At 51.2% G+C, this 25,765-nt stretch overlaps 1 protein-coding gene across 1 annotated transcript in view; it reads left to right on the top strand.

The window, feature by feature from the left end:
- LOC136460866 (pre-mRNA-processing factor 19-like) overlaps positions 1-21,467 on the top strand; it is a 51,564-nt gene extending 30,097 nt beyond the window's left edge. Inside the window, exons 5-16 of the mRNA XM_066460408.1 lie at positions 4,335-4,430; positions 4,510-4,569; positions 6,185-6,259; positions 6,773-6,877; positions 6,956-7,072; positions 7,339-7,416; positions 7,491-7,587; positions 7,787-7,838; positions 8,208-8,272; positions 8,347-8,453; positions 16,311-16,349; positions 20,973-21,467. Coding sequence (XP_066316505.1) covers positions 4,335-4,430; positions 4,510-4,569; positions 6,185-6,259; positions 6,773-6,877; positions 6,956-7,072; positions 7,339-7,416; positions 7,491-7,587; positions 7,787-7,838; positions 8,208-8,272; positions 8,347-8,453; positions 16,311-16,349; positions 20,973-21,467 — 1,386 coding nt within the window. The remainder of the gene's footprint in view (positions 1-4,334; positions 4,431-4,509; positions 4,570-6,184; positions 6,260-6,772; positions 6,878-6,955; positions 7,073-7,338; positions 7,417-7,490; positions 7,588-7,786; positions 7,839-8,207; positions 8,273-8,346; positions 8,454-16,310; positions 16,350-20,972) is intronic.
- The last annotated feature ends 4,298 nt before the right edge of the window (positions 21,468-25,765 follow it).

The raw sequence follows: 25,765 nt of genomic DNA, 5'->3' as shown, positions 1-25,765 counted from the left end.
AATAGGTTCAATGTCCCTAGATTCATGTGGACTGAGTTGAGATTTGTAGTGGAGGATGGGAGGAGGGGGCTGCCCTATGCCCCTTACCTCATGTTCATGATTGAGAGGGTCACTGGATTTTATTTTCTGAAGGATGGGATGCACATCGTCTACAAAACTGAGAAGACCCAGCCAACTATAGCTACTCAGAGAGCAGGGAGCTCTCATGCTCATGTAGATATCCCTGAGTCTTCCCGCTCTAGGTCTCGCTGAAGAGGTAAGATGAAGAAGTTTGGCAAGTGGTTGAAGGCAATCTTTAGCAAGTGCACCTATGCAGCTGACAGAGCATATGAGACACAGCTTGAGCAGCGTTAGCAGCGTGGATAGGACCTTCCACCACTTCCTCCTATTCCACCTCCTCCACAGTATGACCCTCTGAGTCTCTCCAACACAGATTCAGATGATGATGAGGAGGAGGAGGAGCAGAGATGAGCAGCAAATTGGGATAAGACCCTGGAGGGATATCGTTAGAGACAGGAGCCGAGGCGTTCCACTCGTTCCACTCACTACACCGACACTACTCACCGTCAGGGCCATACATGTATCGACTCCGATGACGATGACGGTGATGGTGGTGCTAGGACTGTTGTAAGAGGTGCTAGGGCTGCAGGAGGTGATAATATTGATTGGACGGACATCTAGGGAGATGACAAGTAGGTGTTGATCTTTCTTCTTTTCTTCTCTTTTTGGTGCTTTATTCTAAAGGGGGAGAAAATTATAGGGGTCAACAACTTTTCGACACCATAGTCAGCAGCTGTGCTTCATGTCCTATTCGATGAGTGTTAGTCTTCGCTAGGTGGAAAGTTTGAGAGTCGCTCAAAACTCTAAATTATGAAATAATGCTACTATTTGACTCTTTGTGTATTGGATATGGACATGTATCGTTTGTGTGGATTAGAAGTCATCTTATTGTGCTTGGTTGCATATCTTTTTTATCTGAGCTAGCTGTGTGGTGCTTGACTCTGTCTTGCTCATATAGTTAGGTGCGGCAGTGCCGCACTCCTAGTGCGGCAGTGCCGCACTCAGCTACAGCAGCAAGCACATGTGTGCATGATCTGTCATATGCATCACATATATATTTTCTTGACACTGTGTGTAGCACCCCACAAAGGCATGGATGTAGGAGGAGCCCCAATTTTCACTTCACTAAAGCGTGAATCTTGGCCTCTTATGCCAAGTTGAGAATTCAATTCTCTATTCACATATTTAGGGGAGGCTTTACACCCATGGCTCAAAAAAAAATCTCAGTTATTCATTTCATATCTTTTATAAGCTCTAATTTGGTTGTCATCAATCACCAAAAAGGGGGAGATTGTAAGTGCAATCAAGCTCTAATATGGGTTTTGGTGTTGATGACCACCTAATTAGAGAACTAATGAGATTTATTAAGATGACAAGTAGGGAATTTATTATAGAGGATGTCACATGGAAAGGAGGAGCCCCCAATTACAAATAAGGACCGCATCACGCTCAAAGGAGTTTTGAATTCTTTTGTTTTTTGAAATTGAGTATGGAAAAAGCCGTACTATAAAGGGGGGACACTACAACTGGTTAAAAGTGTTAAACAAAATGCTCAATCTTTACACAAAACATCCTCATACCTCAGCCAAGACAGCCAACTTAACAACTCCTTCACCCTTGTTGTCTTGCTGGGTGCGGTAGTGCCGCACTTGGAGAGAGAGGCACTGCCGCACTTAAGTAACCGTTGGGAGGCATAGGGGTATTTATACATTTCCCTATCCTCCATAACATCTCTCTCTTCTTCACCAATGGTTCAGACCGACAAAAATCAGCAGGTGCTCATCTCCTCTCTCTCCTCTATTGGTGCCCTTCAAGCTCTCAAGCTTTCCCTTTGACTTCCCCATCAATCCTTGAGAGAAAAAGGTGCCAAAAGTGATTAGAGAGCAGCTCCACTGATTCCCAAAGCCTAAAGAGCATTTGGTTCACGTTGGCTCCTAGCCAGCTAGAGCGTCGCCTAGTGAGCTTGCCAAGTTTGTGGTAGCCTCGGGAGGTTTGTAACCATCTCTTGCAGCGAGTAAAATTACCTCTCATCTCAAGAGTTCACTCTCTTGACTTGAGAACGAGGTAGGGTTGCAAAGCCCTAAGCCTTAGTGGTATACCTCAACAACGTAGACTTAGGCAAGCCTTGGTGGCGAGCTGAACCACGGGATAAATCCTGGCGTCATCTTGTTCTTGTGTTGCTATACTTGTGTTCTTGTTGTTGTTGAGGTGATTTCTAGGGTTTGAGGCTGATCTACTTGTGTGTGGTGTTCCCACCACTTTTAGCTGTCAATCTGTGATCTACTACCCTGCAGGAAGCTAAGAAATTTACCCGATCTAAATTTCGTTGGGTAGATTTTGAACTGTGAACTAATCTCTCCTGCAGGTGCGTCAGTGCTGCGCTCACAGAGCGGCAGTGCCACGGGTGAATTTGACTTTGGTTTGAGTTGAATTTTTACAGATCTATTCACCCCCCTCAGGTATACCAGAGATCCTACACTCTTCGACTCTTCGTCTTCGTATCTGATCTGATCGATCAATGCGGTGGTTCCTAGACGGTGGACGGCGAACGGTGGCGTCGGAGCGAGAAGCCGAGAACTCAACACGGTGGCCGGCGGACGACGGCGCGAGTTCAACGCGGCCAGTCCACCACACCGGTGACAGCAGCTATGGCTCCGCGCCTCCGCTCCGCCTAGCGTAGGCAACGACAAGTCTGCAACTGCTTGAACTGCACGATGGGTATGTATTTCCAACAACAAGATTTATTTAGTGATGTATTTTATGTGCCAATACTTTACTTTTGGATTCTGTGATCACATAGTAATATACATATTTCGATAATGTTTTAGTCCGTTCTTGCATAATTGATAGTTATATTATACTTGTTCGACCTTTATTAACCCACCACACCTACAAAATATTCTTGCCTTCGCCACTGCCAGCTTTGCCGTGGTCTTGTTGGCAAGGGAGGCGCCGAGCTCGATGGAGACGGCGGCGCACAGGGCCTCCAGCGCCCGGCGATCATCGTCGTACCTAACACCACCGATGTGTACCGCCTCCCACAACCGCTGGCCCTGTAGCTTGACCTTCACTAGCAGGCTCCACTCATGGTAGTTCGACTTGATGAGCATCGACCATGGCGTTCCCGCTCCGTAGTCACGGTAGACCGTCTACAGCACCGGGGAGCGCCCGTGGCAACCACGACACCGCTCTGGTGACGGCGACTGCGGCAGCGCCCGTCCGGGCTACGTGATCCTCCAGCGGGCTCTAGCTCTAGCTCCATCTCGGCGCGCAGTGTCGAAGCAGTAGCCACCGCGGCCTGTGCTGCAGCCGCTGCCCGCCTGGCCATCTCGGCCTCCACCGCAGTCGCTGGCTCTGCGGCAGCAAGGCGCGTCGCGTGGTCTCCGGCTCTGGCTCCCGCTGTGTCACTGCCGGGGTTGATCACCGCACCGGTGGCGGCACGCGCTTTCGTGATCTGGCTCTCGATGGACATGGCGCTCGCTCACTCAAGAACCCTAAGACTCTGATACCAGTTGTTGGACCAAATAGATCTCAGATTCAGATTTGAGAACTACCAAAGGGCAGCTTGACCCTTGGCTGCTTGGATTGAAAGAAAATGCAATGGCTTATATTGATACAAGGGTGTGCCCCTGTTTTTATGGGCAGAGGGCAACATCTACTTTCTACCTGCTCCAGCATATTTTCTAACTACTAAAGTGGATGATGAGCATATTCCTATTACAAAGGCTTGTGAGCCAAAGAAAGTAATATGCAGAAAAGTAAGATACAAGTGCTGCCGAGCACTAGGCTTATCTGTCACTCATTTCGGTGCTATACCTTGGTCTTCAAACATTTTTGACATTTTCTTATTGTCTGAAGGTTTTGTTGTCGTTGCTTATTCCATGAGGCTTGGACAGCTTGATGTCTCACGTGGCACCCTCTATAAATAAACACATTTTGACAAGAAATTGCTCTACGTGGGTGTTCTAACAGCACCTATCTTGTCATCTTATTTGCCACCCTTAGGTCAAATTTGGATTATGGTTGTCATCTTGTTACTTGGTGGTATTCCCCATGTTAAGGAAGGCCTGTGCTTATGCCTGAATCTTGAGGCTGAACCCTTGTCAGAAAATGCTGAGTTCTACTTGAATATGCACTAGTTTAAATTATCATCATGACCTGAGTATTGATATAGTTTTTTTTCTGGAATCTCTGCGAGTTTCAACTTTTGTGGTGAGAATCTGCAGGAGATTTTTGATGTGTTCTTTTACTTGATTCTTATCATGGATGAACAGGACGTTGTTGCCACTGGGGGTATTGATACCAATGCAGTACTCTTTGATCGGCCGTCCGGTCAAATTTTGTGCACGCTTACTGGTCACTCAAAGAAGGTATTTTCCCCATGTGCTTTTGGTGTACTTTTGTATGCTTCGAAAGTATATTGTAACATAAGAACATTCAATTACACAGATAACCACTTTGAAATTTGTTAATGGGGATGAACTCTTCATAACTGGATCAGCAGATAAGGTATGTATGGTTTTTTTTTTTACAACCTTAAATAATCACATGAATATTATGTCATCAATATCTTCTGCCTTTCTAGACCAACTGAACTTCTTATGTTTTCGCTTCGAAACAACAAAAAGTCTTAAGCTCCTAGATCGCACGGATATGAGTTATAGTATCGGAGTGATATGCATACGCCGTATGTGGATACCTTTATTTCTTGAGAAGCCTCAACGTAGATTAAGAAGAATTTTATTACATGCTGTATGTTGAGCATACTTGTAGTAATGTTTTTTTTATGTATTGTCTTGAGGTCCCCTATTACCTGATTGTTGAGTGTGTTCTGTTGAATCAAGGTTCGCAGTTAATTAACTGAAAAGATCTCTACTACCTATAATGTTTACTAAACTTGATTTTCTGCCTCCTCCGTTGTCTCCGCTTGTTGCATCTGTTTTTGTTTCGCATTAAGTTTCTTTCCAAGCTGAATGTACTCTGAGAAAGCTTCCAATCGGACACCAATTTATACATGTAAACGTACATTTTCTTTCCAAGCCTCTGCAACTCTGACTTTGCTACAACTTTATGCACCAAATTAAAATGAGAACGTAGGGAAACAATGGATATGTTGTGTGACTGGATTAGGAGGGGGTTTTTTATCTGGGCCAGTGTTGAGTGCACTCCATCCTTCACGCCCTCCAACATTGCCAGATTTCTCTTCTCCAGGCACCTCCGTCTCCAACTGGAGATCGCCTTAAGTAAGCTTCCCTGCACACAGGCAGCAAGTCTTCCAGCTTCAAAACTACCAGCAGTTGACTAATTAGTTATTTCCCTCAACTTAACTCCATATAGGCATAGAACTTAGGGGCAATGCCATTTTTTTCTTTTTATGAGATTTGGCAAATCATTTTCCTGGGTTAAGATTTGCATTGTTACGGCAGGATTCACTGTAGGTTTTAGGTAATTGGTTGTGTACGCAAATATAAAGATGGTTGGGCGATGGGTTGCTAAAATGATTTGCTTCTTGCAAACCTTTGGTCAGTATATGGAGTTTTGGAACCGACCTTCCACATAGTCGAATTGACCACTTTTGAGGTCACGTACATTCGTAAGATGATAGTTTAGATTTTTTACCCTTTCACCTTATGTTTTACCTTTTACTTATAACATAACCTTTAGATTACACTAATTAATAATTGTCAATGACGTGCAACGCAATGGAGGATTTTGATATTAGGTTGGTCAGAATTTTGCCGTAGCAACACACGGGCATCATGCTAGTTTCAAATCAAAATATAAGTGGAACATAGTTGTAGTTTTACCTTAATTGTCAGTGATGAAGTTCCGTCTCCTGAGTATTGAATGCGTTCTGTTTAATCAAGGTTCTCAATTAGTCAACTGAGAAGATTTTTTATCAAATTCAAAATAGAACTTTGTTGACAGTTTATCTTGGCCAGTGATTTCCACACCATTGATTTGCATAAATTACCAGTGATGAAATAGTGATGTAGAGCAGCCAAGACATTTTTCACCTAATGCAATTGATTAAAAAGCTTCAACTTTGTTGTATTTCAGTTATTTGAGTGAATCTGTTTTATTAGTTTATTATTGTTGGCCCATATATTTGCGAACCTTGCAGACTGTTCGCATTTGGTGTGGGAGCGAGTATGGAAACTATAGCTGTGTACATACATTAAAAGATCATACTGCTGAGGTATTTAAGTGGATGCTGCTGCGATGATGCTTCCTGTCTTCAGAACTATTGTTTGCATAACTGACATCCTTCCTATGCTTTCAATTCATCATTCCTCTCCAAGTGCATTCAAATTTTTGCTGCTGTAAATGTAAATTTATGGATGTTTAGAAATTTTATTGATTTATTGATTGACCAAGTCTGATTTTGAGGTAAGAATCAGTGATTTGAGATAAAAGTTTGTAAGTTAGGATTTGCAATAATTTTTTTTATGCTGAACTCTGATATACGCTTGTCTCAAAAGTCACATGATTTTCAACCATCCAGTCTTTTTGTTTGTTTCATTTCATTGAGCTGTTCTCTGTTCTGTTCGTGTACATTATTAATTGTTAATCAAATAAATGTTTTTGATAATCCTCCCTTTGTTCTTCTGCAGAAGTGATAAGATAGCAGTCCTTGGCACTTTGTCTCTATCGCTTCTTTTCTTAGTAATTTTATTACCCGAAGCCCAGGTTCCTTTTTGAAATTTATTAGGTTGCGGCTGTTACTGTCCAAGAGTGTGAGAAATGTTTTGTGTCTGCTTCCAAGGATAACTCATGGTGCCTCTATGATATTTTAACTGGATCTTGCAAGTCAAAGGTTCCCTCCTTCCCCCTCTTATATGTATACTATTACTACACCATGAATGTGTATATGATATGCATGATTGTTTTCCAGGTTGGTGAGGCTTCTGAACAAGATGGTTACACATCGGCATCATTCCATCCACATGGTCTTTTGCTTGGAACAGGAATGACTACTGCTGTTGTCAAAATTTGGGATATGAAAACTCAGGTGTGGTTATTATTGCATCAACTTTTCATAAATATTTTTAGGTGATCACTACACCTATATTGTTTTGAACATAGCTGGAACATCGTCTCAACATAATTGGTCCCAATCTAACGGAGATGGAACCCAGAAGACTCTTTCTTCCTGTTTTCATATTATGGGTTTCATCTCTAGCTTGCTTGTGATGTTGTTACTTTTGCTGCTGCTACTACTGTTTATGTGATCTTACCTTGAACAACCTTTGCTAATGAACAATTTATTATCTGTAGTCACATGTTGCAAATTTAAAGGGCCACGTTGGACCTGTCACAGCCATGTCTTTCTCTGAAAATGGTTACCTCTTAGCGGTATGTAGATTTCCATAAATAACATGCACAATCTTTATTCTTTTTATTTCTGATATTTTACCATGACTTTGCAGACTGCAGCTCGTGATGGTGTCCGGCTTTGGGATGTTCGTAAATTAACAAATCTGAGGACTATTTCTCCTTATGATTCAGGCACTCCAACCAATGCGGGTAAGGAGCTTACTGGATTGTGAACCTCTATTTTTGCACATGCTTTTTATATTCATATTGACAGCTAACGGGACAGGATAACTTGGTTTATAAAATTCACCATTAACTCATGCATAACTATTCGTGCCTGCTTCCTGGACCGTTCTTTGAAATGGGTTGAATGTAACAATATGATGCATATCTCTCCTTTGACCTTCAGTGGAATTTGATTCAAGTGGAAGCTATCTTGGCATTGGTGGTTCAGATGCAAGGTATGATCTTGTAACCTATAAGTATAATGTAATGACTATTTTATGAGATTTCTTGATTTCCTGGCACTGTTGTAAAGTAGGGATCCCATGTTTAATCGGACAAATAAAAAGAGCTGAATTGAGACTAGTTCCTGTTAGTCATTGAGAATATCCTTTAGATATTGAGAATAAAATGGTTGTCGTACATTGCATTCATTCTGGCATTATTCCTTAACAATGTTTGGACATTATTGATTATCAAAGTTACTAGTTACTATGCTGTGAATGCAGTGTTTTACGTTAATTTCCTGCAAAGTATATGCATGATTTTTTATTTCTTGCTGGCACAGGTGCTCTTAAATCCGCTTGACCTTCTGTCTGTTTTTGTAGGGTTTACCAAGCAGACAAGGCTGAATGGAACATTATCAGGACACTGCCAGACCTATCAGGAACAGGTCTGTTAGACTGCCAGGTCTCTTTGATTGCCATTTTTACTTGGCACAGTGTTGTGACATTTGTACTTCTACAGGGAAAGTAACTTCCCTGAAGTTTGGAGCCGACGCCAAGTACATTGTTGTAGGATCGATGGACTATAACCTACGGATATTTGGTCTCCCTGGGGATGAACAAATGGACGTCTGAAAATTAGCATCTGAGGAAATATGGTGCACGGACAACTTTTGCCGTGCTCCAGATTGTCTGCTGGCCGGCGGCCGCGTACTGCAAGCGAGGATCCTCGCAGCCTCGCAGGGGAGCACTGGCCTTTGGTGGCATAAACAATTTTTTATACTATCGTGAATAAACAACGTTCTTATGATTTTACGATGAGCAGGATGCTGGAGTGGAACTTGCAGATATGTCATTTAGTAATTATCCTTGTTTCATCCAGATTAGTGGTACCAATTAGTGGAGTTTCGCCATCATTAGCAGGATAAAAAGGACCAGTCCTGTGTAATTTAGGTAATGCTAGCGTCCGGACGTCCGAACGGACGCACGCGGCTGCAGTCAATTCTCCCTCCGTTTCGTGCGTCAACACGTGGACCCGTGCTGCCCGGACGTCACTCGACCGCGACTGTGTAACCCATGTTGCCCAACGTCGCCCGCATGAGGACCGCCCGCGCCCTTTCCCGCTTCTCATGCGCATCACATGTACAACAGCCGATCTACTTTTAAAATATACCGATGTAACACTTGCAACATGCAAAAAAACAAATAGATAAAACACTTGAAACATGCATCAGAAACGCCTGCAAAAACAATTGAAAACTCATTGTAAACATACGCAACATCCAGATAAAACACTTTCAACATACATGTAAAACATAAGCAACATCTAGATAAACACACTTGCAAAAATACGTCTGAAAAAACAGATCAAACATTAGGGACGGACGCTTGCAAAATACATATACAACCGTTGCAACATCCAAATCTACTTTTGCAACATCCGTGTTGTCGGGGACCAATACTAGGGTACCCGAAGAGGAGGGGCTAATGGTCATCAACATCGATTCATCTGAACAGTCAAGAGCGCGACTACAGCCCCACTCAGACTAGCCCGTTAACAACTCACCAAGCACCATGATTCATCCAAAGAGGAAAATAATGGCACGGCTCAGCCCCTTCGTTTTTATCGGAAGAAACGCTTGAGGAAAGACGATCACAAAGATGAGCCGACCCTCGACCGGACCACTGCTACGGGCGGGGGCTCGAGGAAAGTTGGACTCGCAAGGAGACCGAACGCGCGGTCGCAGAACGACAAACCCCTGTAGGGGTCGAAATCAGGAAAGACCTTTTCTGACCCACAAAATCTCACGGCTATACCCCCGAAGGGTCCGATTACGATGAAAGAGAATCACCGTCCTCAGGACACGCCATGGGCAACAAAAGAAGGCCGAGGCCCTCAGAGTCCCCCCGTTCGAAAAAGCCTCCGAAGGAGTATTCTACTCTTCCGAAGAGGAGAAGCTAATGGTCATCAACATCGATTCATCCGAGCAGTCAAGAGCGCGACTATAGCTCCAACCGACCCCTAGGTGCGCAGGCTCCGCCTCGCCCGACCCCAAGGCCACGAGCTCCGCCTCGCCCAGCCTCTGGGTCAGGGGCTCCGCCTCTCCCGACCCCTCAGGCGAGGCTCCTGACGAAAGCCCATACCGCCGCCAACCACTACGGGCCAGAAAATACAACCCAAGGTCAAACTTCTGGTATCGTGCAGGGAGCGGGCACATCTCAACACGACCCATGCCCGCGACATGTCATTCCAGGGAACTCACATCACCAACAGTGATGGACGCGTGGTCACTATGTTGCCTACTCCCTGTACGGCCGCTGACCAGCACGCTGGTTCGCCGCGTCGCCCGCCGGGGCAAAATGGGACGTCACGACCCGCTAACAACGCCAGGGCGTGGCATCAGCGACGGACAGGCGCCCCACGTGGAGCCGTCCCTATCACCATCTGTAATGTCGGTGGGACTCGCACGAAGGAAAAGAAAGGCCCGGGGTCCTAGAAGCCTTCCTCTCCTTGCCTCTTCTCCCTCTTTCTCTCTGTGTAACCCGCTCTTCCCCTTCGTCTATAAAATGGAAAGCATGACCTCCCAGGAAGGGGGCAGTTGACTACTCTATATGGTTGTGGACATCAAAACACACGCCCTAACACAACATCAGAGACTTGGGACATGTCCCTCTCTCGCTCGTTTGTAACCCTTGCTACAAATTTTTAGTGCTAGTAACACGAGCAGCAGCGATGAATTGGACGTAGGGACTTTCTTCCCGAACCAGTATAAACCTCGTGTCCTCTAAGCACACCATCCGAACCAGACGCGCAATACTAGAAATTTACTAGTTGGTAACTCGAAACACCGACACGTGTGAAACACTTAAAATATACCTCTAGAACATTTGAAATATTTAAAATATACACTTGCAACATGCATCATATCTCGGTGCAGCCTCCTCCACCGTCTGCATTGCCATCGGGGCGCCACAGCCGTAGCAGGAGGCGAGGCCGAATGGGCTTCCGCGCCAGGGCTCGGCACTTCTCCTTGCGCTGGCGGCGCCTGTCGGCGTCATTGGGTGGGGCAGGCGGTGGAGCAGGAGCAACGGTAGCAGGGCGAGCATGCGGAGCAGCGACATGAGCAGACCGTGGCAGGTCGCTTTGGTCGATGAGGTACGGTGCAGCAGTGACGATGACGTAGAGGATGGGTGGGTGCTAGAACAGGAAGCTTGGATGGGATGGGATCTAAGACGGCCTGGATTTCGCGCCGCCTGGCATGGTCACGAGTGGACGTCGTGACCGGAGGCGGAGGGGCGGATGGCGCGGTGAACACCGCAACAGGTGGAGTGGAAAAGTTATCAGTGGTAGAGACGAGAGAATAGTTGAGCAGGCCGGTTTTCTGTTGGCAGCGTTCGGCCCCCTACAGGAAGCATTACGAGTGTAATTTTCTTCTGGAAAATGAGACCTGATAATAAGCGTCACAATAGTCGGATTTTTGTCTTGACCTTCAATTCATATTTCCAGAAGAATTGCAGACGTGACTTGCTTGCCTGAGCCTTGTTTAGATTGCAAGTTTTTTCACTTTCTCTCCATCACATCAAATCTTTGACACATACATGGAGTATTAAATGTAGATAAAAAAATAACTAATTACATAGTTTGATTGTAAATTACGAGACGAATCTTTTGAGCTTAGTTAGGCCATAATTAGACAATAATTGTTAAATACAAACGAAAGTGCTACAGTGCCGAATATTGATTCCTAACCTCAATTTAAACATGGGCCTGTTGCGTCAACTAGTTTTCAGGTACGTACTGATCATTGAAGACCTGATCGAAGTCCATTATATTACCGTGTCGGACTCGATATTGTTTCCTGTCTTATTTGGAGCCCCACCGCCGGCCGTGTCTCCTTCCTTATCAAGCGCCGTTAATTATTCCGCTGTTCGGCAAGCGGGAGACTGGTATCGTGGAGGTATCAGCGGGGACCCGGCCATGGCAGCTAGCAGCAGTCAGGACAACCCGACGCTTCCCGACGAGGTCCTCATGGAGATCCTGGCCCGGCTGCCGGCCAAGTCCGTGGGCCACTGCCGCTGCTTGTCCCGCGCGTGGCGCGCCATGCTCTCATCGGACTACGTCGTGGACCTGCACGCGCGGCATGCCAACAAGCCGGGACACCCTCAGCTGCTCCTCTCCCCAGTAGGGTCCTCCTACGACGGCTACATCTATTCATGGAGGCCCAGTGGCAGTGGCGCGGTCGAGAAGCTCATGCGCGATGATTTTTTTTTGGGGGGGGGGGGGGGGGGGGGGGGGGGGGGGGGGTTGGGGAGACCGTGCCCCTCCCCAAGCCCTGCCGGGCATCCGGGCCACTGACGGTGGTGGTTACTTCGTCTAAAACCCTTCCACGGGCGAGTCCCTCGCTCTCCCTGACAGCAAGGCGCCGTTGAAGATGACTTTTCGAAGAGACGGCCTAGAATTACCCTTCTACCGAAGGGATATGGCCTTGGTTACTGTGCAATGAGCAAGGTATATAAAGTAGTGCGCTTGTTCTCCAACTGGGATGGCAAGTACACGCCGACAGGCTGTGAGGTCTTGGTCCTCGGCACACCTAGTTATTGGAGACCTACAGTCTGTTCGTTTCGGCTGAATTGGCTTATAAACCATGGCTGAAAGTACTGCTGGCTGGTTTGGTGTGAGAGAAAAACATTGTTCAAGCCGTGAATAATAAGCCAGATACAAACGAATAAGCCGAAACGAACGGGCTGCTAGTGCTGAAAACTCACCTCCCTTGTGCTCAGTGAAGGAGAAGAACACAGCTGTCTTCTTAAACGGGTATCTGCACTTCTTATGTTGTGATGGTGGCATCACTACCATCAACATCAGCGAGGAGACCTTCGGTTCGTTGCCGCCACCGCCTGGATTCGAGAATAAGACAGAACCCTTGCTGACTGAGCTAAACAGGTATTTGTGTTTATGCTACAGAGATCGTCCAGACAGTGAAGATCTTTACCACATCTGGGTTTTGAGAGATCGCAACAAAGAGCGGTGGATGAAATTGTGTTGCATTGATGGAACAGCTTGGCCGAAATCTGAACGCAAGCTGCTGGAGTCACTTTGGTTTGCCCCACTATGTGTATATTCCTCAAACAACAATGGTGGGAAAAAGATCATGTTTGGGACAGGCGCTTGCAAGGTTTGGTAGTAGACCTGCAGGATGGCGGCGACCCAGAGATTTTATTCACACCGCATGATACAATCATTGGAAGCTGTGAGGATAACGGCATAGCCGCAATAGGACTATTTGAGGAGAGCCTCGTGTTAGTTGATCTCCACCAATAGGCCTGGGCCCTTGTCTCTGTGTCCTGATCGGAGACGTCCAACCCTAATATGGTTGGTGGGCCCCTGTCGTACAGCACTATAAAAGGATAAGTGGGGATCACGGCTCGGACTACGAGGTTGAACGGAGCCGCCGTGATCCACCTACAGAGTAAACCTAACCCGATGTAAAGAAGAGTGCTGCCAGCGACGGAAAGCCCCACCGACTCCGCCGTCGTCGCCGCCTCGCCACCACTACGCTGGAGCTGCCACGACACCGGCGTCCATGGACAGAATAGACCAAGGTACATCAACGGTTTTCTCATCTAAGAAAGAAGCCTACCCCTGATCTACGTCTGAGAGGTACACTGTAACCTAACAATGGTATCAGGGATAGGTTTTGCCTAATGTGTAGATCTAGTATGGGGTAAAGCATTGAAAGAAATCAAAGAAATCACAAGGGTTCGATCCGTTTCGGATCGAAACCCTAACCCTAACCGGGTAAAAGTAAATTGAAAAAGAGACCGGGGGGAGGGGGTGGCGAACGTCACTGAACTCTAGGTCACCACCGCCACCGAGCGGGGAAAGATGTTGCACCGCCGTCTTTGCCGGCGCACGGCAAGAAAAGAAATGACCCAGTTCGGATCTAAGGAAAGGAGTAAGAAGAAGAAGAAGTACTCGGTTGCAAGAAGAACCCGAATCCGAGCTCAACCCCACGAAGAACTCGCTGGGGAAGATTAATAGTGACTCCAGTGAGTCAAGCCCTAACCCTAACCCGCGCAAACAGCTCGGGGATGAAGAACAGTACACAACCCTAATCCCCAATCGGCAAAGAACCAAGAAGAAACAGACTAGAAAAGAAAAGAATCGAATTAGATCCCTTCGGATCCAAGAAGAATAGAGGGTTCGGTGAAACCCTAACCCTAATTGGGTGAAAGAAAGAAGACAAAGAGGGCTCAGCACGCGATGCCGAACCCTAAAATCCATAGTCCCTCTGGGGAAGAAGAAGTGCCCATCCCGAAACCCTAGCCCTAATTTTGACCCCATTCCTAAATCGGGTTAATCCCAAAAGAAAGAAGGGGAAAGGGGAAAGGGAAAAGAGGAAGAGCCGTTTGGGCTTACCTCGCCGCAGCACAGTGCTGCTGCATCGTTGGCGCGCGAGGAGAAGAAAGGGCCAAGCCAGGGAGCTGCTCGTCGGGCTCGACCGAGGGGGCGACTGGGGAGCGCGCACGCCAGCGAGGGGGCCGGCGACGGCGCCATCGCTCCACCGTTTCGCCTGCTCGCTTCGCACGGTTGCGGCTGCGCTGCACTGAGGAGAGAAACCAGAGCGGCGAAGAGAGAGAGAGCAAAGGAGAAAGTGATGTTAGGGTTTCGGGAGGAGGCCGACGTCAACGGTTTTTACTCACCCGGTCTCACCGCTCAACCGTCCGATTGAATCCAACGGCGCCGGTTGATTGGGCTGGCTTTCAGCCCAGGCGGGCGCAAGCGCCGGCCCATTTTCTCGGCCTAGGCCTAGGTTGAGGCCTGGGCGCGGGGGAGGGCGCGGGACAGCGCGCGCGCGGGCGTGGGCCGTGGGCCGCTTTGCCGGTTGGGCCGAAAACAGTGACAGAAATGAATCGGTTTTCCTTTTTTCTTTTTCAAGTAAATGTTTATTTCCTGGAAATTAATTAATGGCTTAAAGAAAATAGAAAAGAGATTTTTTCCCTGTAGGTAAAATTCAAGAAAAAGAGAGTTTTTCGCTGCTAAAGAAATTGTTTATTCTCCAGTTATTTTGAACCAACGTGATATTTAATTGGAGGAAAAGAGATTTTGACATGATTATGATGCTGTTATTTTCTGACCAACATTTTAATAACAATATCATAATTTTAATGATTTTATGCATTAATTCTATTTCTATTCAACGATGATGTAGAATTAGTTTATAAGAACAGCTGTAAATTTTGATGATTTTATGCATTAATTCTATTTCTGTCCAACGGTGATGTAGAATTAGTGTATAAGAACAGTTGTATGTTTTAATTTTGACCAATGTTGAAATCAAGACATGCAATTGTTAGAGATCTCCACTACATGGAGTGGAAGATAAAGATTGACATGGTCTTCATCTTGGCTGAGGTGGACTGGGTAGTCACCTCACCGTGTCTCACTGATCCTGTGGCACCGGTTATGGAGACAAACGAGACTGATGCCGCTTGGGCAACTAAAGAGGGGGATTTTGAATCCCAAAAGATGTCCTATGACCTTGAGCATAGGAAGTGGGTCACTGCCAACAAATTTTTTTTTGCTGTGATAAATAACATGATTGAGCCTGCGATTGTGGACTCAATCCCAGAGTGTGACACGGTCGTCGAGTACCTCGATAGAATAAAGAGTCAGTTCACTGGCTCTTCAAAAACATATGCTATCTAGCTGATAAAGCAGCTGGTGACAGAGAGTTACTCTGAAAATGGTGGCATAAGAGAGCTCACGATGCGTCGTCAAAATTATGGCACTGTCGTTTAGGTCATATTTCGAGGGGGAGAATAGAAAGACTAATAATATTCTTCCTCCATTAGAGCCCTCAGATTTAGAACAATGCAGAGAATGCATAAAAGAAAAGTATGTAAAGAAAATTAAGAAAGATGTCAAATGAAGCGCAGGAATTTTATAGATTATTCACACAGACATCTATGGTTAATTTCCTATAAAGAGTGTGGATCGTTATGATTCGTTCATAACATTCACAGATGATTACTCCTATTATAGCTATATTTATCCAATAAAAAACAGAAGAATTGGATAAATTTAAGATATTAAAGATTAAGATAGTCAGGTCCGACCGTTGGGGGAGTACTACGGTCGGCATACCCCATATGACCAAGTTCCTGAACCTTTTGCAAGGTTCTTACAGGAGAATGGCATAGTAGCCTAGTATTCTACACTGGACGAGCCTCAGCAAAATAGAGTAGCTAAAAGGCGCAATCGTACCCTGATAGATATGGTGCGCAGTATGATAAGTTACTCTACCCTACCGATGAGCCTGTGGATGGAGGCGTTAAAAACCGCCATTTATATTCTCAATAGAGTACCAAGTAAGTCGGTGCCCAAAACACCGTATGAGTTATGGACAGGAAGAGTACCCTCACTAAACCACTTAGATATGGGGGGAGTCCTGTTGAGGCTAAAGTATTTAACCCAAATATTAGGAAGCTAGATCCCAAAACAGTGAGTTGTCATTTCATTGGGTACCTAGAAAAGTCAAAATGTTTTCGTTTCTACTGTCCAGATAGACATACAAAGTTTGTGGAAACACACACGCTATCTTCCTAGAGGATGAAATAATGAGGGGGAGCATGGTAGCTCAAGAAATTGACCTTGAAGAGAAGCGGGTGTATGCACCCACTCCGATGATTCATGAGCCATTTTTCTCACTATCTGCTGTCGCTACACCGACAGTACAAGATATTATGGTGTCAGCACCTGTTGTTATTCCACCTGTCGGTGTTTCGGATCGGGGGGTCCTCAACCGACTAGTGAATTTGTTCTGCGTGTTCCCGATTCTGGATGGTGATGCAAAGAGACACAAGGTTTATACTGGTTCAGGCAATCGAGGCCCTACGTCCAGTCTGAGAGGTCGATCTTGTATTCCTTGCACCGAAGTGCTCGTAGTAGGGGGTTACAAGCTAAAGGAGAGAGGGAGCTAGTCCCAGGTCTCGGCAGGGTGTAGTGCGGGCTGCTTGAGGCGTTGCTCTCAGGCGACAGGGATATGCCCGTGTGTCTGTTACTAGGTGTTTCCCCCCCTAAATGGCCCAAGTCCTCTCCTTTTATAGTTGTAGGGAGGACAAGGACCGTACATGTATTACTATGCGGCGTCGTGCCAATAGGGGTGGCACGTTCGAGCCCTGTGGCCTATTCCTGTAGCGGCGTGGTCGTAGGAGTGGTCCGTCCTTGGAGTACTGGGGCGGCGTGGTTGTCCCATCAGATCATGTGCGTCGTGGGAGCCCCGGGAATGCCTCGTAGTGGACGCGGCGGTGAACGTGCGAGCCACTATGGACGGACTGTGCGCGAGACCGGGACTTAGTTAGTGCCGAGGCTTGTACTGCGGTGGGGAGGTCTCGGCAGGCATGAACCCCAAGATCGCCGAGGCCCTGGTGTACAGTGCCAAGGCCTTGAGCGGGCGGTTGATTGTGGGTACAGCGTTAGGACACAGTGGCCGGTAATCCCCGTCGTACCCTACCCCAGCTAGTATGGCACAGATCGTGGACACAGTGCTAGGACACAGTGGCCGGTAGTCCCCGCCGTGCCCTGTCCTGGCCGGTATGGCGCTGATGCGACCTCAGGTCGCGTCGGCCATTCTGTGGCGTTGAACTACCGTCCGGCTGAGATTGTGGGAGTGGTTGAAGTATTAATGAGATGTGACGTGCTGTTGGGAGGTTTGACCGAGGCGGGGGGTGACGGGCTGCAGACGAGCCGGCCTCGAGCGACACGGAGAAGGAGGCCTCGCACGAGACGGAGATTGGGCTCCTTGCCGAGGCTTCGCGTGAGACGCCTCGCGCGTTACCCCCTGCCGAGGCCTTCCCTAGAGAGCCTTGGGCGAGACGGAGACGGCGCCCCCTGCCGAGGCCTTCCCTGGGGAGCCTCGCGCGAGACGGAGTTTGTTCTAGAATGCCGAGGCCTCCTGCTCGAGGCTCGAGGCGAGGTGGGGGAGGGCCTAGTAGGCTCGGTCGTGGCAAGTGAGGGGCCCACGGCTTACCTTCTAGCTTTTTATTTTTTAGAGGGGATTTCAACGACCCATTCGATGTTTGCTTGGGGTACCCCGTTCTAAGGTACCCGACAGTAGCCCTCGAGCCTCGGGGGGAGTGCGTGCACTCCCCTTGAGGGCTTGCCGAGGCTTGTTTCATACCTGCCCTGTAGGAATTAGGGTTTGTTTTTTGAGGTTCTGGTGGGTGCGCGCGAGCGCACCCGCCGGGTGTAGCCCCCGAGCCCCTGGGGGAGTGAAGTTACTCCTCCGGGGGCTTTGTCCCCTTTCGCGTTTGAGCGAGTAGTTCTTACTGCATTTGCCGAGCCCATAAGCGCAAGTTCGGGTTGCGGGGGTCTCGGCGAGGCTGTAGGAAAAAAACCCTCTAGCCTCCGCACGAAGCGAGAGGTTTGTCAGGGGCCCCCCTGACTTTGGGTATGACCCTCACGCTTCCTTTGGCTCGGAAGGAGGGGTGGGATGTGCCAGGCTACCCTCGATGGGCATGAGCCTGGACACTTCCGGTGAGCTGTTAGCGGGTAGTCCGAGTGGAGGCCCGAGCCCCGTTCGCTGGGGGACGGCTAGTGGTCCATAGACGCACTCCAAGAGTACCAGGGGGTTTCTCTAGTGGGTGCCAAGGCCGTTCGCGGGCCTCGGTGGCTCGGTGCCTCCCTACGGTGGGATCCCATTCGGATACTTCCCCGCCGGTCTCGGACATGACTTAGGACGCCCCGAGCGACCATTCGCTCGGGCCTGGGCCATTCGTAGGCTCGCCCCAATGTCGTCCCTGACTCTATTGCCCTGGGGCAGCTGTCGAAACCTTTTGGAGGCCCAGCCTTCGAACCCCTGGACCATAACGGGCTCGGTGCCCTTTATCGTGTTTGTAGCGAAACCTCTAGCGTGGTTTTGGACTGTTTGTCTTTGTCTGGGGTGTTCTGGCCCTTTCATCTGATCTTCACATGTCCTTTTCGTTCGGACGGAGGGTTAGTTTGCCGAGCCCATTCTGGTCTCGGCAAGGTTGTAGGAAGAGCCCCTTGCCTCTGCGTGAGAGGGTCGTCGGGAGTTCTCCTGACTTTTTATACGCCCCTCGCGCGTGAGGGTTTGTTTGCCGAGGCCCCTTTGGGTGCGAGCCCGGGTCGTGGGGTCTCGGCATATTTGCAGGAGGAGCCCCCTAGCCTCTGCATAGGGCGAGAAGGCCGTCGGGGGTTCCCCTGACTTTTTATGCGACCCTCGCGCTTCCTTTTCGCTCGGAAGGAGGGGTGGAATGTGCCTCGCTACTCTCGATGGGCACGAGCGGTGGCACTTCCGGTGAGCTGTTATCGGGTAGTCCGAGTGGAGGCCCGAACCCCGTTCGTTAGGGGATGGCTAGCAGTCCAGAGACACACTCCAAGAGTACCAGAGGATTTCTCTAGTGGGTGCCGAGGCCGTTTGTTGGGCCTTGGTGGCTCGGTGCCTCCCTACGGTGGGATCCCATTCGGATACTTTCCTGTCGATCTCGGACACGACTTTGGGCGTCCCAAGTGTTTTGCTTGCTTGGGCCTTGGCCCCGTATAGGCTCGCCCGCAGTCGCCCCTAACTCTATTATCCTGGGGCGGCTGTCGAAACCCTTTGGGGTCCAGCCTTCGAACCCCTGGATCGTAATAGGCTCAGAGCCCGGTTCCTTCCTATGAAAGGAACAGGCCACGGGGAAAATCTTCCCTATTGGCTCGGTAACGGGTGGCGCGCCTTTTGAGGCGGTTTCATGGGGAAGCGAAACGACGCCTGCTGCCATTGTGGCCGAGTGCAACGTGATGGACGGGACGTAACTGTCCTCGCATTAAATGCGGGAGACGTGGGCGCGTGGGGCGCCGAAATCGGCTCATGGTTAACCGCGCCGGACGGGGGAAAACCTCCCCGATTTCATCACCCGTTCATTTCGCCTCCCCCCTGCATAAATACTCGAGGAATCTCGCCCCTCCTCGTCTTACCTTGCCCGTATTAGCACCGCCTCTGTCTAGCCGTCGCCAGAGCAGCGGGTGCCGGGAAGAAGAGGAGAGAAGAGCGAGCCTAGGGAGAAAGCGAGAAAAAAGCGAGATCGTAGGAGGGAGAGAGAGAAAACTCACCGCCACCCCTGATTCCTCCGTCGCACCTATGGCCAGCAACATCGTCGTTGTCGAGGCAGACCCTTGGGATCCGTCGGACGTCACCGAGGAGATGCTCCAGTCGCTTGTCGACGGTGGGCTCCTCCGCCCGGTGACAGACCCTAGTAGGTCAGAGTGGATTGCCCCGTACGGCGAGCTAGAGCCGAGGCCCCACAAAGGCTACGTCGTGAGCTTCGTTTCCTTCCACGAGCGTGGCCTCGGTGTCCCTGTGAACCGGTTCATGCGGGCGCTCACGCACTACTACGGCGTGGAGCTCCACAATTTTAATCCCAACTCCATCGCTCAGGCGGCTATCGTTGTTGCCGTCTGTGAGGGGTATTTGGGGATCGCTCCCCATTGGGAGTTGTGGCTCCACCTGTTCCGGGCGGGGCATACTACCAAGCCGACGGGCACGTCGGGTAAGAGGAAGGCATCGAGGGCCAGAGGCTGCACTCTCCAAGTGCGTCAGGACCGCCTGCACCTCTACATCCCGGCCCAACTCGCGTCCTCCAACCGCCGGTGGTACACGAGTTGGTTTTACCGTTGTAACGACGACGGAGGGCTTCCCCCCTACACTGGGTGGATTGTGGGGAGTTGCCCTGAGAAGTGGAAGTGGGGCGTCCCTAAGGTCGACCAGCCCAAGCTGGAGCCGCTCCTAGAGGGGCTGGCGAGGCTGCGGGGCCATGGCCTCACCGTGGCTGTGGTTGTGGCCGCGTTCCATCGCCGGAGGGTGCTGCCGCTGATGGCTCGACGGTGGCGGCTGTTCGAGATGAAGCCGAGTGAGCCCATTGAGGGCACCCGGATGTCCTCCTTTGCCCTTTCCGAGGAGGAGATCCTTCGTCGGGTGGGGGAGACGGTAGAGGCGAAGCTGAGGGGTGGCAACTTAGCCCCTATCACGATGCGGCCGTCGCGGGGGTTCCTTTCGCTGGTAAGTCGTGCGCCGCTGTAGCCTCTGAACCTCCTCAGTCTCCCCTTATCTCTTGTTCCGTCATGTGCGTTTGTCGTTCCTTCAGGTGATGAGGGACGTGCGTTCCTCTCCACCACCCATTCCCGAGGACGCGGGGCAGTGGGTGGCCAACCGCACTCACGCCGATGCACAGAAGAGGCGAAAGGACACCAAGGCGGCGAAGCGCACGAAGCACATCCTTGCACGCGAGGAGCTGGATAAGCGCCACCGTCAACAACGAAAGGATGGTCTTCCACTGGAGGAATCCTCGTCGACGTCATTGTCGACGGAGGCCTCGGACGGGGACGACAAAATCGAGGGGGGGCAAGGTCCCCTAGACCACCTTCCTGATGTCGTGGAGGTGGCGCCCGGGGTATCGGCAAGTAGCCCGGCACCCCCGGGAAGGGGAGGAGAAGCGGACCCGGGGCCAGCGGTTGCTCGCTCCAGGGCCGAGGCCGACACGCCCGAGGCGCGGGCGTTAGGCAAACGCACCGTCAGCCCGGTAGGCTCGGTGGCCGTGGTGAAGCCGGTGGCGGTGGAGGCAACGCCACCGCCCCCGTAGAGGACCGAAGGGGCACCGGGGTCCGCTGAGGATCAACCGGCGTCGATGGATACGGATGCGACGCCACTGCCGCCGCCTCCGCCGTTGCGGATGAGGTTTGCTGTGGCGAAGCGGGGGCCGCCCCGTTCAAAGTAAGTGTATTTTTGGCAGGGTCATAGTGTCTTCCGTTCGCTTTTTTGGTCTCGCGCTGACCCTGTAGGTTACTTTTCTTTAGTCGGAAGCGGCCTGCGGACGACCTCCCCTTGGCGCCCCTTAAGGCGCTTAAGGCGAGCCCCGGCTCTTCCGCCCACTGGGTGGCGGAGGCCCAAGCCGCTATCCAACGTGGCGCGGCGTCGGCGAGGGTCGACCCGAAGGGACCGGCCGCCCAAGGAGGGGTTGCCAAGGTGGCCCCTACGCAGTCAGATGGGGCCGTCATGCCCTTTGTTGCCGAGGCTTTCGGGGCCTCCGAGGCTGGGGCGATGGAGGCCACGGCGCCCTCGACCGCCGAGACTACAGTGGCCGTAGTCGGCGTCTCTGCGTCTGCCGAGGCCACGATGGCGGGGGTCGGGGCCCCCGAGACCGCCGAGGCCGTGATTGCAGAGGCCGGAGCCTCCGAGGTCGACAAGGCCGTCGTGATGGAGGCGAGGCCGTCTGTGCATGAGGTGGGGATGCAGGCGGCGGAGGCCTCGGTCGTGCCCTCGGTTCAGGGCCCGCCGCTGTTGCGGGAGAGCGCCCGGGAGACAGAGGTCTATTCGATTTCCTCCGACGATACTTCCCGGGCATGGGAGGTGGTTGACGCCGAAGAGACCGATGCCGTGGAGCGGCCGGCGCCGCTCTTGGATGAGGGAAGCTCGGCCCTCGTGCGGATGCGACCCGAGCCCCACAGGTGGGATCACCCGAGGGTACTGTGGTGGAGCCGGGACGACCCTGAGGGGGAGCCTCTGTTCACCCTTGAGGACGCGGCCGAGGGCGGGCGCTGGAGCACCTTCGAGCAGTACCACGAGCTGGCGGAGCGGTCGCTACGGACGGCGCTGTCCGTGGTGGTCGACGAACTGCCTGGAGTCGCCCAGGTTCGTGTTTTCCTTTCTCTCGTGACGTTGTTCTTTTCTTGGTTTTGTCACAATCGACGACCTTTGTTCTGCCTCCTCAGGAGCTCGAGACCCGGTCCCTCGAGAAGTCGGTCTTCCTCCGGCGGGAGAGGGGAATCTAGGACCAGCTTCAGCAGCAGAGGGGCCTTCTTGCCGATGCTAACGAGCTTCTGTCGGCATGAAGCGCGGAGGTGGAGGACCTCTGCCTTCGCTGTACTGATGCGAAGGTCGAGGCGGCCACAGCCCAGATGCAACTCGCCCCCTTGGCGGCGCGGATCAAGGAGCTGGAGGAGGAACTTACCCGTGCCGCCGGCGATTGGGATGCCTTTAGATTCTGGGCCGAAGAAGCGACGGCCTCAGGCAAGGCCCTCGCCGGGCAGCTGGGGGCAGAGGAGAGTGCGCACCAGCTGACCAAAGGCGCTCTGAACGAGGCCCTTGCTTCGGTTGAGGCCTCGCAAATCGAGGCTATGGTTTTGAGGGGGACGGTCGAGGGTGAGTTCCAGTCCCCTTATTTTGTTTCCTTCTCCTTATGTTCGCTCCCTAACTTCTTTGTATGACGCAGAGCTAGGGAGTGAAGCTTCCAGGGCGGCCGAGGCCTCCCGGGTTGAGGCCCAGCGGTTGAAGGAGAAAGCCAAGGCCTGTCAGGCCGAGACCCGACGCTGGGAGCAGAAGGCCAAGGGTGAGTTCCGTGGGCTTCCATCCCTAACTTGGATTGTTTTTTCTCTCTGTCTCATCCTCATCCCATTTTCCGCGGTGCAGAGTCAGAGGCGGAGTTCGCTCGAGCCGCCGAGGCTTCCAGCGCGGTGCAGACAGTGCTCAACACCAAGATCGAGGAGCACAAGGCACTAAAGCGTGCCGCCCTTTCCGCCTGCGAGGCCTTGGAGGTCGAGGGGGTTCAGTCTGGTAGCTCCCTTGGGAGTCGCTTGATTGCGCTGAGCAGCCAGATGCGCGAGCGACTCCGAGGGGCGCTGCACACGGGTGTCAAGCGGGCGATGGCCGTCATCTCCTCTCACTACCTCGACGTCGACCTCCCGGCCATCAGTGATGGCTATGTTCTACCTGATGATGACGAGGAGGCCAACGCGGTGGTTGCGAAGCTGATGGAGGCGGCAGAAGGCCCCGGCACGGCGCTAGCGACGCTCTTCGAAGAGGAGGTGGTTCCTCCCCTACCATCTGCTGGTGCTGAAGGCCCCGAGCCTTAATCTGGGCCCCGGGGGCTATGTAAAGATAGAACAGGGGTTATTTTTGTATCATAACGTTTGTGGCCGTCGAGGCCCCTATTTTAGAAGTATTTATGTTTCTTAGTTGTTTTTCTCATGCTTCCGAGCCTTTGTCCTCTATTGCTTCTGATCAGATTTCGTTTGCAAAACACCCCTTTGGGGCCTAAGCCGTCCCTTGAGCAAGAGGTGGTGAGGGAGTGCCGTAGCCCAGGGGCATAGGCCATCTCGTGACTCTACCGGCCTCTTACTTAGGAAACAGACCTTGGTCCGAGGAGTCTTTACAAATGATTCGTCAGAGCCTGCTAGAGTCTTGGCGTAGGAATTTTTGCGAAAAACAACTAAAGAATAGTGCGTGGGACCTGGGGGGAGTCCCCCATCTAGCCCTCGAGGGAGGCTTGGTTCTGCCGAGGCAGAGCCGAGTCTCCCTTGTTGTGTTGATTGTACTGCCGAGACCTACGATGGGCTCGGGGGGTTTCTCGAAAAATAAGACCAACTAAAGAGCGCTTTTTAATTGAATTTTGGGAAATGACATATACAATGCTTGGAAATTTAGGGATAAAAGTGATGTAGCTGTTCTATGTTCCAAGCGTTGGTGAAGATTTCGCCCTTCTCGTTGGCCAGCTTGTAGGTCCCGGGCTTTAGTACTTGGGCGATGATGTACGGTCCTTCCCATGGCGGGGTCAGCTTGTGGCGACCCTTGTTGCTCTGTGCTAGCCTCAACACTAGGTCGCCTACCTTCAAGTCTCGACCTCGGACGTGTCGGGCCTGATAGCGCCGCAGGCTCTGCTGGTATTTGGCCGAGTGTAGTAGCGCAACGTCTTGGGCTTCTTCCAGCTGATCAAGGGCGTCCTCTCGGGTGGTGCGGTTACTTTGTTCGTTATAGGCTTGCAGCCTCGGGGAACCATATTCCAGGTCGGTGGGGAGGATGGCCTCGGCCCCATAGACTAGGAAGAAAGGCGTGAATCCCGTGGCTCGACTTGGAGTGTTCCTCAGGCTCCAGATGACCGACGGGAGTTCAGCGAGCCATTTCTTGCCAAACTTTTTCAACCGGTTGTGAATCCTTGGCTTGAGGCCTTGTAGGATCATGCCGTTGGCACGCTCCACTTGGCCGTTGGTCCTTGGGTGTCCTACGGCCGACCAGGCCACTCGAATGTGGTGGTCGTCGCAAAACGTCAGGAACTTTTTGCCGGTGAACTGCGTCCCATTGTCGGTGATGATAGTGTTGGGGACCCCAAACCGGTGGATAATGTCAGTGAAGAACAGCACCGCCTGCTCAGATTTGATTCGATTGATTGGACGAGCCTCGATCCATTTGGAGAACTTGTCGATTGATACCAGTAGATGGGTGTAGCCCTCGGGGGCCCTTTGCAGAGGCCCAACCATGTCGAGCCCCCACACGGCGAACGGCCATGTGATGGGGATGGTTTGCAGGGCCAGTGCCGGGAAATGTGTCTGCCGAGCGTAGTACTGGCATCCTTCGCAGGAGCATACTAGCTTGGTAGCCTCAGCGACCGCCATCGGCCAGTAGAACATTTGGCGGAAAGCGTTCCCTACGAGCGTCCGAGGCGCCGCGTGGTGCCCGCAGGCGCCTGCGTGTAAGTTCCAAAGCAGGGCTTGGCCCGCCTCGGAACTGATACAACGTTGGAGGACACCTGAGGGACTCCGCCTATACAATTCTCCATTGTAGAGGGCGTAGGTCTTGGCTCGGCGCACGAGCCGTCGTGCTTCGGTTCTGTCGTCAGGAAGCTCCCCCCGATCAAGCCAATCGAGGAACGGGACTCACCAATCCGCGTCCTGATCGGTCTGTGGAGGCTTGGCATTGACTTCCATGACCTCGGGCTCGGTCGAGGGGGTTTTGGCAGCAGAGGGGGCGTCGGGCTTTGCCATGGGTTCCACAGGTGGGCCCTCCTCTGTTGTCGAGATGCAGCCGATGGAAGGTTTGTGGAGGTCTCTGGCGAAGACGTTCGGGGGGACCGAGGCTCGTGCCGAGGCCATCTTTGCTAGCTCGTCG

The sequence above is a fragment of the Miscanthus floridulus genome, chromosome 6 (genome assembly GCF_019320115.1).
Source record: "Miscanthus floridulus cultivar M001 chromosome 6, ASM1932011v1, whole genome shotgun sequence".
Taxonomy (NCBI): domain Eukaryota; kingdom Viridiplantae; phylum Streptophyta; class Magnoliopsida; order Poales; family Poaceae; genus Miscanthus; species Miscanthus floridulus.
Note: the sequence above shows the minus strand (reverse complement) of the source record. Positions and strands in the feature narration are given on the sequence as shown.